Source organism: Pieris brassicae, chromosome 6, assembly GCF_905147105.1.
Source record: "Pieris brassicae chromosome 6, ilPieBrab1.1, whole genome shotgun sequence".
NCBI classification, from domain to species: domain Eukaryota; kingdom Metazoa; phylum Arthropoda; class Insecta; order Lepidoptera; family Pieridae; genus Pieris; species Pieris brassicae.
The window spans coordinates 7,028,049-7,046,580 of NC_059670.1; the positions used below are offsets into that span (position 1 = coordinate 7,028,049).

Genomic DNA, 18,532 nt, shown 5'->3' on the forward strand with positions numbered 1-18,532 from the left:
ATGTAACAACAATAATAACGATTTTTTAATGGAATTAACTCGAGTTAAATTCAATAATATAGAGAGTTAGTCAGTACCCAGAGAGTTATTTACATAAAACTAAAACTTACGTTCCTAACCATAAAGCGGTTCAGGTCAAACCTAAAAAGTAAACGAATTTCACTTTCAAATTTCAAAACTCACCTGTGAAAAATGTTGTCAACACTGTCTGTGTTGCCACAACAAAAAGTTTGCATTGAATCATACACGCCAACCTGTTGCATGCAATAAAAGAAAAAGAAATTGGCTGCCCGGAAATACGAACCAGCGGACAACCGAAAAAACGACAAGCTGATTTATTTCCTATCTGTGGATTTAAAAAGAAAGGATTGGCATTTTAAATGCTATCCAGCTCTAGAAATCGTTTTTATGGTTTATAAAATATCCTTGCCATTAACATCTGGCTTTCAGCATTATCATAGTCTATGCCAACTAAATATTGTGCATTGAAAAAATGGTTTGAGTAAAATATTTTATTACAATTAACATTTAATATGAGATTAGAGAGAGAGAAAGTATAATTGTAATTATTTCACGATGGGTTATACAGTGTTTTTAAAAGAGCGAAATACGACCAGGCTGTGCTCAGAATCTGTAAAAAATATAAATAAATTTTTGCAACAAGGTTTAAATTAATATACAATCTAAATATTATAAACCCACACTCATAAAGGCTCTTAAGTTCACGTCAGCAAATCCATAAGCAGTTAACTTGCTAGCCATCTGAGCTCTGAAAACATACATCTTAGGTATAATAGACAAAACATTCCACTATCTTGGATGTTGCCAGATTTTACGTAAAATAAATTTATTTACAAACAATTACTGCTGGTGAAAGAATTTCTATAATCGGTCCGAATTACTTTAGTATATAACGTTAGGTAAATACTTTATTTTCTGATTAAATATTTACTGTATCTGTGCAACTGTCAGCTGTAGGTAAGACGCGAGAGCAATACATAACTTATGACTTTATGAAGCCCTAGGGAACGATCAGGTCCAAACTTGCTATTATTACGAACATATACTATAGCTTCAGTTGGTTGGTTTTAAATATATATATATACAAATGGTATTATACATACCTTATCTGAACAATATTACAAAGTTTCCTAACTTTAACATCAGCATTGTACCACTTGCTGCTATACATTGCGTTACTTACACCAGAACTCTAAAAAAGGACTATGTACTAATAAATGATATATTTACTAGTAATATAAGTTTCATAATTAATTGTTTGTCTAGTGGCTTGAGTATTTGACCCTAATTAGTAGGTGGGAACCCCGAAACTAATGGAGTTTCCTGTGCGCTTACGGTATAGGAAAACAACGTGAAGAAACCGGCCTTAGGGCAAAAGGGTCGACAAAAGGCCGGCGCGTGCCAGGCACAGAAGCAGAATAAGCCCAAGACCAAGGTTTTGTCGTTCGTATTACTTAATAATTAAATTAAACACTTGATTTGTTTCTGAACATTAAATATTATAAATACTTTTAGATTATTTTAACATACCGACTGCATCACCAAGTCACCGAAGAAACAAATAAAAAATATTTGCAATAAACTTGACAATAGAAAGGTGAGGAACACACTCGTAAACGCCTTGTCTCCCATACTCTGAAAACGTATTAGTTGAAACTCACAAATACTAGTAGTAATTCAGACTCATGAGTCGGACTTTTATTTAAACTCATGTTAATTAATTTTCACATATTAAATTTCATGAAACTTAATCTAAAATTCCAGAACGTTCGCGCCTGGTTGATATTTTTTCCGCTTTACTTTTAACTATCAACATTAACATTTATAAAACGGATATACATACCATAACATTAAAGCCATTTAAACAAATTATAATTGAGCTCGTTAGAAAGTAAAGAAGTGTGGATTTTGAATAAATTTGATCTAGAATTTTCAAGGACCTGCAAATATAATATTCAAACACAAATCAGATGCTTTAAACTTCTTAAAATTATTAAATGCGAATTAAGACCAAATAGAAGTCCAGTTACAAGTTAGTCATGGTAGAAGTGTTAAGTATATTTTATCAATGATTTTTTCTATCCATGCACGAAATTAATGCATTCCTATTCACCGAGTCAGCAACGGTGTATAGGAATCTATTTGAAGCCCAATTTAAGATGTGTGTCAGGACATGACCTGACCTGTCAGTAGATAGATCACCTTTCAGATGATACACATCAAAAAATAGATTGTACGTTAAAAATGATTAAAAAGTGAAAATTTAACATTGGTGTCATTATCAAACAATGGGCTACATGATAGGTATTTAAAAACCATTCTATATCAATGACTATAAACCCAATATTATTTTTAATTCAGTTAAGTATTGGCTTCAAAAATTCAAATAAACATTCATAGTTTCAAGAACCCACCTAAACGCTACTCCCGAAAAGTCTGTCCAGTGATGCCTATGTGATACTTGGGGATTTTCCCCCGAAATTTAGGGGGACTGACGATGTCCAGGGGAATTTTTGTGCAATTTATAGTAAACCTCGAACTCAACCAACAAACTAAACCAAACATAAACTCCAAGCGTGGTTATAACTTAAATATCAAACGTTATCGTGATACACCAAGATAGAAATAACTGCTATTTTAAACTACTTAAATGTATTATTAACGCATTATTAAAATTACGGGAACAAAAAAATATTTGGGATATTCAATTGATCTTTTGGGTTACGTATTTGACCTTTCCCAGTCTCTGATTCTCTCTCGTGATTCTGGACCAGTCCTTATGACGAACTACGTAAACAAACGTATTGACGTGTTCATTATAGGTTTTTATATAGATTACCCTGAATAAGACTTAATTTTTCATACTGCCAAATAGCCCGTTACGAAATTTTGATAAACCGCTATTTTCTTTTTAATATTAAAACTCTACCGTATCAGTTGTTGATGCAATATCACAAGCTCTGTGAACTCCAGCTTAAAATGATCAGCGTTGAGTGATCTATGCATGTTTATTTTAGAAAATTTTGTCTGTAGTATACGAAACTGTATCCGAATAAACGTACAGCATATGTAAAAAAGATTGTCTGTGCTACATATCTCGAGGATCGCAATGACTTCTGAAAAATATAAAACATAATGACCAAATCACAGTAACGAAATAAAATAATATTTTCAATAATAAAATAATCGGTAGTATAATAGATCATGTGGACAACATACAGAAGAAAAATATGTTTGCGTTTAGTATTCTTGCTTCATAAATACCTATAGGTTTCATATGAAGTACTTATTAACAGCTATCATTTTCTAGTAGGCTTTGGAACAATCACACATTCTCAGCGGTAACAAATATGTATACAAAATTAGTAGAACAATTTTAAATAACGCATGAAAGCAACATTTCAAACTTTTTTTATTTTAAGTATTGTCTGTTCGATATATCTATAGTAATCGTATCAATTTAAGAAATTAATATTACGGACTAACAAATTTTATTATACTGACCTGACCACAGCTGATGCAAATACACAAACGGCCAATATCTTATGTCATGTGAGTCAAATGGATAAACAATCAAAAACGGCAACAAAAGATCCCATTTCCCAGTATTGAGATACATAACAAGAATCAAAATTAACGGTGTTATGAAGAACATTAAAATCAATATAAAATTTAGTACTTTAGACATCTTCAATACTTTATGCAAGAATTTCGTGTCCTCTCTAAAGATTTCTGTTATTTCCGTGTCGGACATAGCTCGGTGTTCCAACTCTCTTAGTGTTGTTATTAGTTCGTAGACCTTCTCCTCATTGCTTATTACAGAATATATTCGAAAACTTGCTAGAAAACTGAACGCAATACATGGAGCTATATACGTTAGATCTATGAACGATGCTCCCTTTTGCAAAGCAACAAAAAACCAGACGAGCGCGCCGAAAACATCAGAATTGTGCCAGATAAAGTTAAATATATAGATGCAACGCCGTTTTATACGGTCTTTTTTAGATGACCTATCATAGGAAAGGCCTAATAACGAAAAAATCTTATCGAGTTCTTTAAGGGCCCGATTTGTTTCCATGTCTGTTGAAGTTTGAGTCCGAGTACACTGCCAGTTTGTTTATATAGTTAGTAATTATACGCTGAATAATTAAGAAAATTCTAAATTTCTGTCAATGGTATCAATATTTTAATAATTATAGTAATTTTAAAGCAGGGTCCTTATGTATTTAGTGAAAGGATATGTAGGTAGTTGACAGCGATATAGATTATTTATAGTAATGAAACCACTGACATCTTAGAATAACGTTAAATAAAGCACTGTTAGCTTAATGGTTAAGTATATGGCAACATACAGGCTATAAGTTCTCCAGCTTTACTTAATAGATTTTTCAAATTTGCTATTGTAAAGTAAATTCCGTAACATTAAAACTTTATCATGTTTATTCTAAAAAAAAACAAAAATTAAATGCATTTATAATATACATATTGTACTTAAACGGGATATTAAAAAACACAGCTTCAATCTCTAAGTTTAAAGTCGATAAGTATTTTTTAACTACAAACTTTATTTATCTACTGTGGAAACTATAATTTTCCTGTATTTAAGAAAAACAAAACACGATATTAAAATTACATACACCAGTCACCGAATATGTAACACTGGCTTGTGAGTATAAGAAACTTGCCTGAGGTTCCGCATAGGAAATACAATTTCGAATAAACGATGAGACTACCACTAAATTAAAAAAAAATGACATTTAGGTGGCGGTGATTGGACATATGTATTTACAATCTATAAGTTTTTGTAAAATTTCAAAATTTTGTTACTGTATAAAACAAAAATTGTCGATCTTCCATATAATTTTATCTAGGAGGTCTGGCTCAGGAAATCGATGTTTTTAGAGGACTCGGCTGTAAAATGTTATATGCGCTACTTGTCCGCTGGGCCGTAACCCAGAACCGTGTTCCGTATAACATGTTTGAGGAAAATCATATCTGTCGAAACGTCTCCTTACATATGATTCTTTAAAAAAAGTATATATAGTAATAATTATACTCTGTTTGCTTCATTAATATGCTAGTTTCGGGTAAGCGAGTGATTTGCACATTATACTCTAGTCCAATCCAGGCTTGATTTAGTTCACATATTCTTTTATCGTTATCTTATATCACTCCCTAGTGAGTTAAGAACAGATGAGTTAGGCCTAGCATCATCGCCTTTGCCCTGCATCCTTAGCTCAGCCGCAGCTTGGGTTGTGACGCCCACTTTCTTGCGGCAGCTTCCAGGACTATGCCGTGGATGTAAATGACTGGGACTGGTTAGGGCTTTAACAACTTTAACAGAGCAGGCAGTTTCGTGGTATTTTATAGGCAATGCTGTCTAACTATCAATGATACCCACCAAGGCCGTACCCTAACGATCAGGCAGGTATTCTACGCCGGATATGGATATAGGACTTTAGGTAATTCACTAAAGTAATGATAATATTTAAAAGTGCACTTTTTTTAAACTAAAATTAATTAGGTATGTTTGCGGTCTGTGGCAGTGTACCTTTAATGCTGGCAGTATTTCCTCCTTGCGGTACATTATAACCAATTGATGTATCATGAACTTTTATAGACATAATAGTAATGAACCCTAAATAATATAATGTTTTGATAATTACGTGTTTCGTTCGAAACTTTAAGTTCATGAATAATTTAATAGTTCTTTATAAATAATATTTTTTCAGTAATTTATTTTAATTTATGGTAAGCGAGTGGTCTAGGTATACTGTTACTTGGGGCAAATATTATTTCATATTTACTGTTATACTTTGACATACCTATGTACTTTGCTGACGGACTATTTTTCTGGGAACCGCTTCGATGACGATGATTTTTTCATATGAACTCATTCGAGAGTCTTTAGTTATATGTATAAGCAACGTGTAAGTTATTAATCAACTATATTTAATATTTATTCGGTATCATTGGTTTTGTATTTCTAAAACTAAATTGTTAGGTCACGGGTCGGGACCGTGGGCCAGCATATTCTACACTGCTGCGGTGACATCGAATATTAAAGTAAGAGCAAAAAGAGTGTCATTTCTGTGAAGTAACTCTGTGTCAGAGGTTAGTTAAGCACTCACTTGCTTTCTGAGTGATAATCGCTCTTCATAATCTCCATTACGTAGTCGAAAGTTTTCCCTAGTAACTTTTTCAGTTTTTTTCAGAACATAGAACAGGACAAACGGGCTCATCTGATGTGTTTCCGGCCTTTTAAGAATTTGTAAGTTCTTAAGAATTGTAAAATTGTTATAGTATTTGTACTTGATGCGAATTGTTTCATATCTCGCATCGTTGCTGTCGGAACCATTTACGGTATAACCATTTGGTTAATTCCTAACTCATTTTATGACAAAATCATATGCTGCAATGAAAAAGACCCTGTCTGCATTTTTAATTATATGTTTGTTTGTCGAAACAGAGTATTAACATCAGTACTAATATATTTACCGAAATCAAAAAAAATAAGATTTTCGTAAAAATTACTGTCAATAATCATATTAAATGGTATGTTGCTTTTATGATCTCGTACAATACGGATTATATATATGGAATATATTCTATCTGGTAAGACAGGCCTAAGTGATATTCTTGACACATTATACTGTGAGCGTCTACTGATACGTTTAAATAATTTCAGATTAACAAGAAATTTATAAGGTCCTATACGTAGAAGTAATATTAATACCACACACACACACATCTGTAGAGTTAGTGTGTGTGGGGTATGAAGTGCCCCGCTGCGCCAGACGGCAGACGGGAGTATAGGTATTTTATTACAGGGCTACTGCAATATTACATTAAAATAAAATAATTCTTATAACTTGTGCAAGCTACAGTTGTTTTGTAGGAACTATTTAGTTTTACATTTTACAATTCGAATACCGAATTCCGAATTCAAAACACCTAACATTTCCGAGATCCGGACTAGTATACGAGGTGTATTTTTTATAGATGATCTATTAAGCGATTGATAGCCATAATATGTATCTGTACAAGAATCGATTACTAAAAGCTGAGTTATTTGTAAATAAATTTTATAATATTTTGTTCTTTGGATTAGGTTATATTATTTTACTCTCCATTTATAATCTTACTATTGTTACGTTTTCAACTCAATTTCATGCATTTTTAAGTTTTTTTAAATCTGAATAATAGTTATAAAACACTGACAGCCCTATTAATTTTCAAGCCCACCCCTCGTATAGCCCCCATAGTGTTTGGCAAGTGCACACACGGGCACATGTAAAAAATGACAGGCAATAAATTTGAAAAAAGAACCTGTTCTATGGCACTCTATGGGTAGCGCATTGTCATACGCCCATTTATTATTTCCACTACTGGAATTTGGAATTAGAATCAAAAATTCATTACATCTTTACTATCAAGAAATTGTATGAAGATATAATTGCTAATTTAAATGTGTTTTTTTATATATAAATATGAGCACAAAGTTATTACTACATAATGATTTTTATTCCTAGACATATGATCAGGCTTGGTTTAGTCATAAACGCACATATGACGCATAGCTATATTTGCCGGCGAAACAATTATCGTACCGAATTAATTGGTTATAAGTAGAATATGTTAAACAATACATTAATGATAGGATAGCCTACAGTATCCAATGGAGGCTTTTGGGGTTTTTGGGGCTTTAAACGACGTTTTACGAGTATGTATGATGTAGAGTATTATTCTTTTAAATTTTTGGTGGATACATACCAGTTCTGACCGATATATCGGATATATGAATGAACCGACACCGAAGCGTGGACAAACGCAAAAGTCGTCTAGCAAGGTTGGCACCAATATTTTGGGACATGCAATGTATAATATTCATCGAATACCTTAAGAGAAAAAAAACAACTATCAATCAACAGCGACTATTAGGTATGTAGCGTTATTGGAGCGTTTGATGCGGTGGAAAAATTGTCCCATTTGAAAGGAAGACAGTGTTGTTTCATCACATATAAGTAAACGATGGCAATTTTTTTTCTATGTTAGCCTACGATCTTTTCAGCCCAACTGTTATATATCTAAGCGATGATTTAGCGACATACTTATGTGATCGTAAGGAATTTTTATTGAAGTTTGTAAATCTTAATTTTAATACTCAAAAATCTAATAATAATACATTCTCAATACAGTAATAAGACGTAAAATAGCAAAGCGTATTCTATCAATTTTTTGGTCCGAATGTCGCCACGCGCTAGAAACTAGATTGACCTGAATTGAAACCAATCAAAGTAAAAATTCAAGTCAAGGACGGAATGCTAGCGAAAAGTGATTCAAGGTTAAAGGCAAGCTTTGAAAGATGTTGCCAAACTAATTCTACTTAGGGTCCTATAATGAGCATCTTTAGTATTCATTACTAAAGGTCGTACATGTCTTGAAAAGCCCTACGTTGACTTGTTGCCTCCGCACCGCTGTATATTCCGCTTGTTTCCTTGCATTAGCGATGTTGAGAATTGTCATGACTGAAAGAGCGTACGTAGCACACTTGTCCTAGCGTCTTCAGCGTGCGACTTTTACTCCTGAGGTCGTAACACTGCATAAGGAACATAGCTTATATAAAAAAAACAATACAAAAAGTAGTAAAATAAAGGAGCAATGATAATTTTAATAAACAACTATGTACGGTTGTAATAAGGTTGTAACTTAGGACTTTCCTTCCAGATGGAAGGTAGATAATTTTTCTTAGGACTTTGAAAAACTGATTAGGAAAAATAATTCTTTAAACTATGACAGTATCTTTATTAGAAGAATTTAATCATCTACTACTATAATATTTTAAATAGTGTAAGCATTAATTATTTAATTGTACATAGTTCTGAGAAGAGCGAAGTATGACCAGGAGCGGCTTAGAATCTGAAATTAAAAAAGATGTCTAAAAATAATGTCTAAATTTTACTACATATAAAAACATATTTTTATTTAGATTTATATTTGTTTTTTTTTTTCATTAATTTTACATAATAAACAAAAGACGAAACAATGGCGCACAATTGTTTAATTGTTTTTGGTCTACAGCATCTAGTCCAATCACAGAAATGCAATAAAATTCATTGGACCTATCACAATCAAACGAAACACAACATAATTTCGTTGTTTTATACGATAACCATCCAGTTACTGTGCGTTTGACTTCAATTCGTCCAAATAAGTGAAACATAAGAATTAAATACTAGCTTATCCAGGCTTCTTATAGTTTTATGGCTTATAAACATACAAATTATATAAATAAAACAATTAAACTACAATATTAGTCGATTTATATACCGTTGTGAAAGCTCTCAGATTAAGAGTTGCAAATTTGGCTGCCGTCAGCGTACACGGTTTTTGGGACCTGAAAATAAAACACCATAGCATGTTTACTTTTAAATAGTATTAGTGTTAGATGATATGCAAATCGTGTTTGTACTGTCAAGAACTATTGCTATTAGTTAAAGTTATTACAGATTAAATAATAATTAATTGAAACAGCCTGTTAATAGCTTTAATATTGATAACTATGTAATATGATATAGTATTGGATTTGACTTTAAGAGTTAGGGTCTGTTTCACAATGTACCTACGGATAAGTTCTACATAAGTCCCAAATAAGCTATATATTACTTAATGGTAGGTTAACACTATTGTTGCGGTTCACGACTATCACATAGCGCTATTCGTCACATAAAGTCCATCATAAATTATGAGTCCGATGAAACGCGAAGTTACTTTTATCTTCCAAATAATTTATGTGTTGCATAGCTAATTGGTACTTTATCCATACATTGTGAAACAGACCCGTAACCTTTTAGTATGAAGTCAGTTATGTCACCAAACATCCTAATAATAAAATGAAAAATATAAATACCTTAAAAGTACAATGTATAGACTTTTCTTAATTTTAAGTTCGGCGTTGTACCATTTACTGTTGAAAATCGCGTCACCTACTTGTGAACTCTGAAAATACAATCACCTAGGTACGTATCATTATAGTATACGAATCTTCCCTTGTTAAGGGTCTACTAGGTTGTTTTTACGCTTTTATTTAATGGATCAACAATAGTTTTCAAACCCCTGTGATGCGTTGATGAATTGGTCCGGTTAATCAATTTTGTACATAAATGTCTTATACTATACGAAGTCATTTTTGAAATGTGTAAATATATAGCTTACATATACATGGCATATTATCTACAATACAGTCAAACTTTCCTTTTTGTTTTTATTATAGGATAGCGGAGCAAACGAGCCTACGGGACGCCCACAACGAGCAGTCATCGCAACGCATGGAGTGGGTTGCCGACCTTCGACGAAGGACTGAGGAGTATGCTGTTTTTTTACACATCTGAAGGTTGTATCTCCCAGGGAAGTCCCCCGCCGGAAGTCAATTCCACAGTTTTGTGGGACTTTATTCACACATAGGACAAGTATAAAAAAATACCCCGAATTATATTAGTTCCCATCGTGGGTACAAATATTAATTATTTGTTTTTTCAATCGAAGGTTTTAATAGAATGTAACAATATTTTTATATGAGACTTGGACGATTTGGAACGAACTATTTTCTACTACAATTTATGCCCATAGACATTGAAACTATAGACACCCTAGATTATTGTGTATGCGAATAAAAAAACTGTGGTTGGAGGAATTAAAAAATATTACCGATATCACCACCATGTCCCCAAAGTAGCAGATCATAAATATCTGATACAGGCACATTACCAGGAAATTCACAAACGCGAATATTGGGCCAAACTGTTTACTGAACTGTAATAAAAAATATTATTATTTATTTATATCTTTGCGCTGTTTTTCCGAAGGGTTAGGAGACCATGCATTTACACCTGCAACGGTCCTGAAATAACTCTTTCGCTTTATCCACTTTAATGACATTCACCATGCATGCTCGACAGTTATGGGTACTTTTAACTTCGACTAAATACGACATGACCTACCCAACCCGACCTCACCATCCACGGTTGCTTTGTATATTCTACTTGTTAACCGCTTCTCATTCATCCGTTCTACATGGCCAAACCACCTAAGCTAATGCTTAAGGTAATTATTTCATATCCTTGTCCCCTTTTATAATAAATTATCTATTTAATTTAAATATTCTATCTCTATGTCTACTATCTATCTATAAAAAAGACACTTTTCATACAAATTAAATCTCTATCTGTCTATTTGCACCGTTTAAATATAGCACTTATATGTCTCCATTTATTAATTGACGCATTTTGACTGAGATCATTAAAAGATGAAAGTTAATACTTTGTCAAACTCTGCAAAGATCTACGCAAGTAAAATACTGCTTATAACAGTTTATGTTTTTTTATGACAGGGGGTAAGCGGGAAGATGTTATGTAATACCGCCGACCATGAACGCTCAAATTGCCAGAAGCCTTACAAGTGCGCTGCCGACCTTTTAAGAATTGGTAGGTTTTGATACGTCAAACTCTTCGCATCATAACCACAGATACGAACCCGTGACTATGGTGTAATAGTTAGTAATAATTAATATGTAGGACTGTAGTGATAGAAGAAAATAAACTCACCACGATGTTAAATCCACCTAAACATATTAATACTGAACTTAGCATTATATTGAATAGAAAAGACTTAGAATATAATTGTTCCATCAGCTCAACTAATCTGAAAATGTAAACTATTTATTAAACAAAGATTATTCTCACGGAGTTAGAATTGAAAAAGAAAGACGACAAGATGGCGCGTTTCGTTTGCCCCACGCAACATGTCGTGTTGTTGTCGTGATCTTTCCGTTAGACCAATCACAATTAAGCGAAACACGCCATCGTTTTATGATTTACATTCTCACCCCCACGGTTAATTATAGTATGTACATTGCGGAATAAGATATTCTTAAAGTTATTTATTTACAATTAGTTCATGGTGCTTAGACTTACTAGCTACACCAGGAACAGATTACCGAGCCTTGTGGTTGGTTAGTTAAAATGTAATATAAAAAGCATAATTTCATATTATTACGTTAAATATGAACATGTTTCAGAAATGTTATTATCACCACTTAAACAGATGAACCCAAATAAAAATTAGTTGTACTCGTAGAACTCATAAGTACTAATTAATTAATTATAGTAAGATGCGAACGCAATAAGCTCCTGATGTTGTAAGATGCATGCCCGAAGTCGTTCCTCTGTCTCCTTCTTAGAATTTGTGACAACCTTCTGGAAGCGGCTGCACAGTAACTCAAAGTGCATTCTCAGGTAGATGCAACACGCATGGAAAAATGTATCAGCTCCAAACAGGTACAAAACCACTATAAATGCTAAAACAAAATGTAGGTCACAAAAATATTGTATTTTTCGCAAGTATATCGCTTTATAATAATATATAAGGGAGAAAATTTATTATTCCCTTTCATATCGAGTCACAAATTATTAGTATTAAATTAATTTAAATTACTCACTGGACCAAATATGATGAAAATATACAAACGGCCAATTTGTCATTGTGAATGGATCAAAGAAGTACTTGACCAAAAATGGTAGTTTAAGTTCTACTTCTCCTGTTTTCTGATAATCTATGGCCATCAATAACAGAGGTAGCAAACAAAAAGCAATAACAACAGATGTATTGGCTATTACCATAAAAATAACAATATTATAAAACAGCTTAATAGCACGTTCTGTTATTTCGTTCTCTTCTTTTTCAATCATATTTTCTTTGTCCTCTGCTTTAGGATGAATCTCTCGAAGTTTGTCGAAAATATTAGCTAGATGCTTGTTATTAAGATACAATGGAACACATCTAAAGGCGGCCAAAAAACAAATGACAGTGCACGGCACAATCACTGACAGTTCTTCAAAGCTCTTACCAGCTCTTATTCCTTCGATCACCCAATAAAATTCACCAAACACATCAGTAAACAGCCATAGTAAATTGAAAATAAAGAGAAAATTTAAGGGAATCGACGTTTTTATTGACAGATTAACACCTGATATGAATAATGATATTTTGGTTAATTTGAATGAATTTTCAAACTCGACCATTTTAGGAGATTTTAACAAAAAATGTTTCCATACAATAAAACCTTCGTCTTAGCTGAATGTTTTGGACAGTAGCGACTGAACTCACGGAGAAGTAAGAACAACATTCTATTTACATTGGCTAATTACTGGCTTGAAACCATCAAAGGAATATTTAAGATGTTTAATATTCTCTTTTGTCAAATAAAAACGGATTGTTGAGACATTAATTAGAAGGGTTAGTAAAGATATATTAATTGTAGATTCTAGTCAGACATCACGGTTATTAATTATCGACAAGTAAAAGTTCAATTTGTAACTCTTATAGCTATCTAAAGTCACTCATAAGGAAGACTTACACAGTTGTATTATTTAATCAGATGTTAAAAATAATTGAGCATTACATATACTTAATAAAAAATCCGAGAAACTCAGTTCATTAAAAGCTTTAAAAGAATTAATGAAAGTCTACTTTTAGTTTTATACTATTTCCAGAAAACTATGATGTCTTGGGAAAACCTAAAGCGGATTTATAAGGTTAACTAATGTAAAAATTAAAATCAAAGTCATAATACCAAAGCAAAGTCTAGATTTGAAATAAAATAGCAGTTTGCGTAAGTACTTTATTAACGGTACATTGTTCTTAATAAAGCAAAATAAGACCAGGAACGACTCAGAATCTGAAAAACAAAAAAATATTATTTTTCTTAATAAAACCTTGCAAACTTTCGGCACATTGTAAAGAAATATAAAATACAAAATTTAATGTGATAAACTCTAATAGGCATACATAATAATAATAGCATAGGATAAACATTTTGTTATGTTTGACTAAGAAAAAGATTCGGTAATTATGAAACTAAATGAGAATTTATTTCAATGTGTGACAGGATATCCAGACCTCATTTATCAGAATGTTCTATCTGATTATCGATGAATTTTGACGAAAAGTTCTTCTAAAAGGAGACGAATAGGATGATGGGATGCCTGGAGTTCACGAAATAACATTTAGTTTAAAGGTAGGGGCAATCATCGAACCCAGAATATCGTGATGCATAAAGGCGGCTTAATCAACTTGCTGCCTGAAACGCCTTTAGAATCTCACCTTAGTAAACGTTATAAGATTGAGGGTCGCAAATTTTGCCGCCGAGAGAACGCAAGGCTTTCGAGACCTGAGAAGATAATACTTACTTATTAATTTAATAGGTTCAAAAACATTTAGAATGAAAGTCTTCTAAATTTGAATCTTTAAAGTGTACTACGAATATTCGCAAAAGTCCTTGGTAAAAAAACCTTTGTAAATATACAGAATATACAAAAAATATGTTGCTATTCTGACGTGACATTGCACCATATAAATCGAAAGTATTTATGTTTCTCGTAAAAACATATACAGCATTTTGTAATTCAAGCAGCCTTGACCACATTGAGTAAAGCTCAGTCAACCAAATACTTTATTTTAAATATAATGTTTGCTCATTTTTTACAAACCCTTAATCACGAAATTTACTTGACGGCGAGAAGGCTTCTACTAAGCTTGGAAAATGGGACAGGAATGTCCTCTGATTCTACCAGCGATTGTCAACATCTACTTTTACCTTACTATCATTCTCCTGGTTCAGGCATTCAATAACTTATTATAAATTAGTATATGATAACCTAGTTGGATAAGCGTTTACATAAAGAGTCCGTAACGGTTAACACGACAAGTATCTGTTAGATAGGTAGGGCAACTTATATTATATTTGTTTATCTTTCGCTTCTGGAGCTTCGTAGGCTTTGTGAGCATCAAACATACCACACGCCAGGTACAGAGAAATTATGGCATAATTATACTTGTTTAGGTTACGGTCAAAAACGTCAATTCACCACAGTACTCCATTTGCTTCGATCCTGAGTCAGGATAGCGAAGCGAGATGTATGTCATGAATCTCGATGCCTTCACCTTCACTCTCATAATATTCACCACGTATTATTCGAGCAGGTCTACCGGCCCCTCCCTCACCATCCACATCCCCCTGGTTACTGCATAGAAGTCTGGCTTCTCTCGTCTGGGGTACATGACTCGGCACCCACCAAGTAAGTCTTTATGCAGTTTTATATACGTTGAAAGTCTGTCTTGTGCCTCTCGTGGCCGTCCCGGGGCAGGGAGTTGAAAGTGTTCGCAATGCAAAGTATCAACCTTGGAAAGCCGGGATTAACCTCGTGGAGAACCTCGAGCCTATAGAGATACATAGTACGCGTAGAGACGTAGTTTCAGATTATTATGCACAATTATTCAGATTCAGATTATTATACACTATATTAATGCTCGGCTTAATTCATCTTCATACATTTCGTTATTTTAAAATTTTGATACAGTTTTTTTAAATTGCAACCATTACACACCTGGATGCATAAAGAAATACATTATACAGTTTCCCTGACCAGTGAACTGTTCAATATTGTAAATGGATACAAACCGCATAATTATAATAAATAAACTCCTTTGAAATGCTGGTTTGGCCTCGTACCACTTGTTTATATAAATCGCATCAGCAATTTTTGTGCTCTGAAAAGGTTTAAAGAATTGTCAAACCATTTATCCTGTATGACGTTTGACATAATTAGCAGCGTAACAACACAGGATTCTGGCTTAAGATACTTTTTAGAATACGAGCCTTCTTCTTCTTAAAGTGTAACTTTATTAATAAAGGTTGCCTGTTAACAATTTTAATTGCCGGGTATCTTGCGTTAGTCTAAGAAGCTTCTCGGCTGATGCGATGCCGGTCCGATCCCATACACTTCGCAACCACGACTTCTTCCTTCTACCAGATGTCTTCTACAAAATACGAGCTGGTAGAAGAAAAAATACGAGCCTAAATTCTGGTAATTAAAATAAAATATGAAATCTAGGCTTACCGAAACGCTTATCATGTCACCAAAGAAACATAACATAAAAATTTGATACAAACTCATTAATAGAAAATTCATGAACGCGAATGAAGTACCCACATCTTTGATAAACTAAAAAAAATAACATTTCTAATTAATATAAAAGAATAATCAATTTTTTTTTAATATTATTAATTTTCGTCTTATGTAAAAAAATATAGAAACACATTTACCGTTATGTTAAATCCACAGAAACATATTGTAAACGAACTAATTATTATATTAAATAGCATAGATGTTGAATATATATTTTGTACTTCGTTGACTAATCTGAAATTGTGAATGAGAATCAATAACAATATTCATTTATGTTGAAAAAATTCGCAATTTCCTGGTTCATTCTTCACAGGTACCTATTGTTGGCTTTGTTTATCTAAAAGCCTGGAAGTATACTTATTTTGTAATGAACAGGTTTAACCAGTATATAATATGTGGTATAAGCAGCAGAGCATCTACTCTGTAACTTCCAATACCGACAACAATACCTCTTCAATAATGAGGTTTTCTACCACTCGATTCCATGAACATCAGTGCTATTGAGAGAGCTTCTAACTTACATACAACAACAGGATCCGTATTGGACACAGAGTAAGGCCCTTGATCAAACTAATTAATAATAATAATCCACTAGCGCTATAACCCTTAATGGATCTTGGCTTCAGATTACTGCATTTGTTTCATCGACATTTCTTTACAGCAAGTGTTATTTGTACTCCGGTATTGAATTACTCCTGGGGTTAATTTAACTAAAATCGTTTTTTATCTAGGCTTTTAATTAAATCCATAAAACTCACTCGATTAGTTCCTGGTGTCTCAATACTAATTCTATTAGGTCCTCCTTGCTATCGGATAATCTTTCGAAATCAATGGATAATATTTCAAAATGCATTCGTAAATACAAACAAAATGCATACAAAAGTGCATCTGCACCAAAAAGATTCACGCACACGATTACCGCTGAAAAGTTACACCACATTTTGATTTTTTTTATAGATTGGACCCCTAATGGTCTATCAATCGTGATCAGGGGGCTTAGATAAGATGCCTTAACAGTAGTATATGTAGAAAGTCGAAAACTAAATTTGTATGAAACTTTGTCGACACGAACTGTCATTTTCATACAAATTAAGTTTTCGACTTTCTACATACACTACTGTTAAGTCATCTTCACTAAACCCCCAGGTAGATCTGTGGCCGAGAAGCGAGGTGTGACACCCCTTTTCTAAAAAGGAATTTTATTTACTAAAACCTAGTTTTATTACAATTAGTTAAATGTATTGTTTTTTAAACACCGCATTCTCCTGTAGTAAATTTTAAAATAAGAATAGTACACCATATACGTAAAGCAACTTTTAATTCCTATATATCTATATCAAAATAAATAGTAAAAAAATTTTTTTACAGAAATTACAGCGTTATTGTAAAACTTGCTACACTCTTTGCACGATAAATGTATAAATTATATAAAGGTATAGGAATAATAAAAAAATAATAATTGAATACTTAGTCCTAGTGGTATTTAGAACTAAACTTAATTAAACTACCAATCAAATGCGAAAATTTCCAAACATACCAACGACATAATTAACTATACTTACGTATGTAAGAATGTAGTTGCTGGGACCACATTTTGATGAGGAAACTTATTTTAAAACCGAAGACATTAGGTCTCAAAGGAAATGTATGCGTTCAAGCTGTTAGAAACTGACATAATATTAACGTACTTATAATAATTATCAAATAGACACTGACAACATACTAAAAGATGTACTTACAGCATCCAACCTGATGTATGTACTCGCCTGGCCACCAAGGCATAGAATATGGATCATACAAATATCGTACATAGTATGGCAACTTCAACTCTGTCCATCCAAATTTGTTGTAATCCATTGCCATTGATGTAAGGGGTACAACACAGAATAGAATAATAACAAAAATAACACCTAGGCACATGCATATCACGAATTTGAATAAAACCTGTTTTGTCGAATCGATTATTACTAGTATTCTTTTTTGTATGTCGCTTTGTACTTTATTATTCTTAAAATATTTCTCGTCAATTGTCAAAATCTCAGGATGTAGTTCTCGTAACTTTTTAAGAACCTTGACAGTTGCATGTTTGTTGATATAAATGGAGGCAGCTTTGATAGTACTCAAGCCGCAAATTAGCGGAAAGGGAGCAACTAACGATATTTCTTCAAAACTTTTTCCTTCTTGAATATATGCGTAGATACAGTGGAATTGACCGCTCACAGCTGAATACAGCCAGAAGATATTAACATAAAATAGGTACGAAATTTGTTTAGGCAAAATCTTTTCATTGTTATGAAACACATTTACACCAGCGAGCCAGAGGGAGATTTTGATCAAAATTAAAGACCTATCAAACGAATCATTACCTAAACTTTGGATCATTTTCAATGAAATGCGTTAACAAACACGTTTAGCGTCACTTGCCTACTTCGATAACATGTATTTAGTTTCCTCCAATTATTTACTATTTAAATGGCACGGAAGCG

The 18,532-nt window shown here is 32.9% G+C and overlaps 2 protein-coding genes across 2 annotated transcripts; both read right to left on the reverse strand.

The window, feature by feature from the left end:
• Positions 1-571: 571 nt before the first annotated feature.
• Positions 572-12,330, reverse strand: LOC123710607 (odorant receptor 67c-like). The gene is made up of 6 exons (XM_045662626.1): positions 12,199-12,330; positions 11,625-11,721; positions 10,729-10,833; positions 9,932-10,020; positions 9,352-9,418; positions 572-631 (listed from the first exon to the last, which is right to left on the reverse strand). Exons 1-6 carry the CDS (start codon positions 12,306-12,308, stop codon positions 572-574), a joined length of 528 nt encoding a protein of 175 aa, XP_045518582.1. The 5' UTR covers positions 12,309-12,330.
• Positions 12,331-13,702: 1,372 nt separating this feature from the next.
• LOC123710892 (odorant receptor 67c-like) lies at positions 13,703-17,860 on the reverse strand. Its single transcript, XM_045663182.1, has 7 exons — positions 17,786-17,860; positions 16,805-16,967; positions 16,184-16,280; positions 15,978-16,082; positions 15,539-15,627; positions 14,182-14,248; positions 13,703-13,756 (listed from the first exon to the last, which is right to left on the reverse strand). Exons 1-7 carry the CDS (start codon positions 17,826-17,828, stop codon positions 13,703-13,705), a joined length of 618 nt encoding a protein of 205 aa, XP_045519138.1. The 5' UTR covers positions 17,829-17,860.
• Between the last annotated feature and the right edge of the window lie 672 nt (positions 17,861-18,532).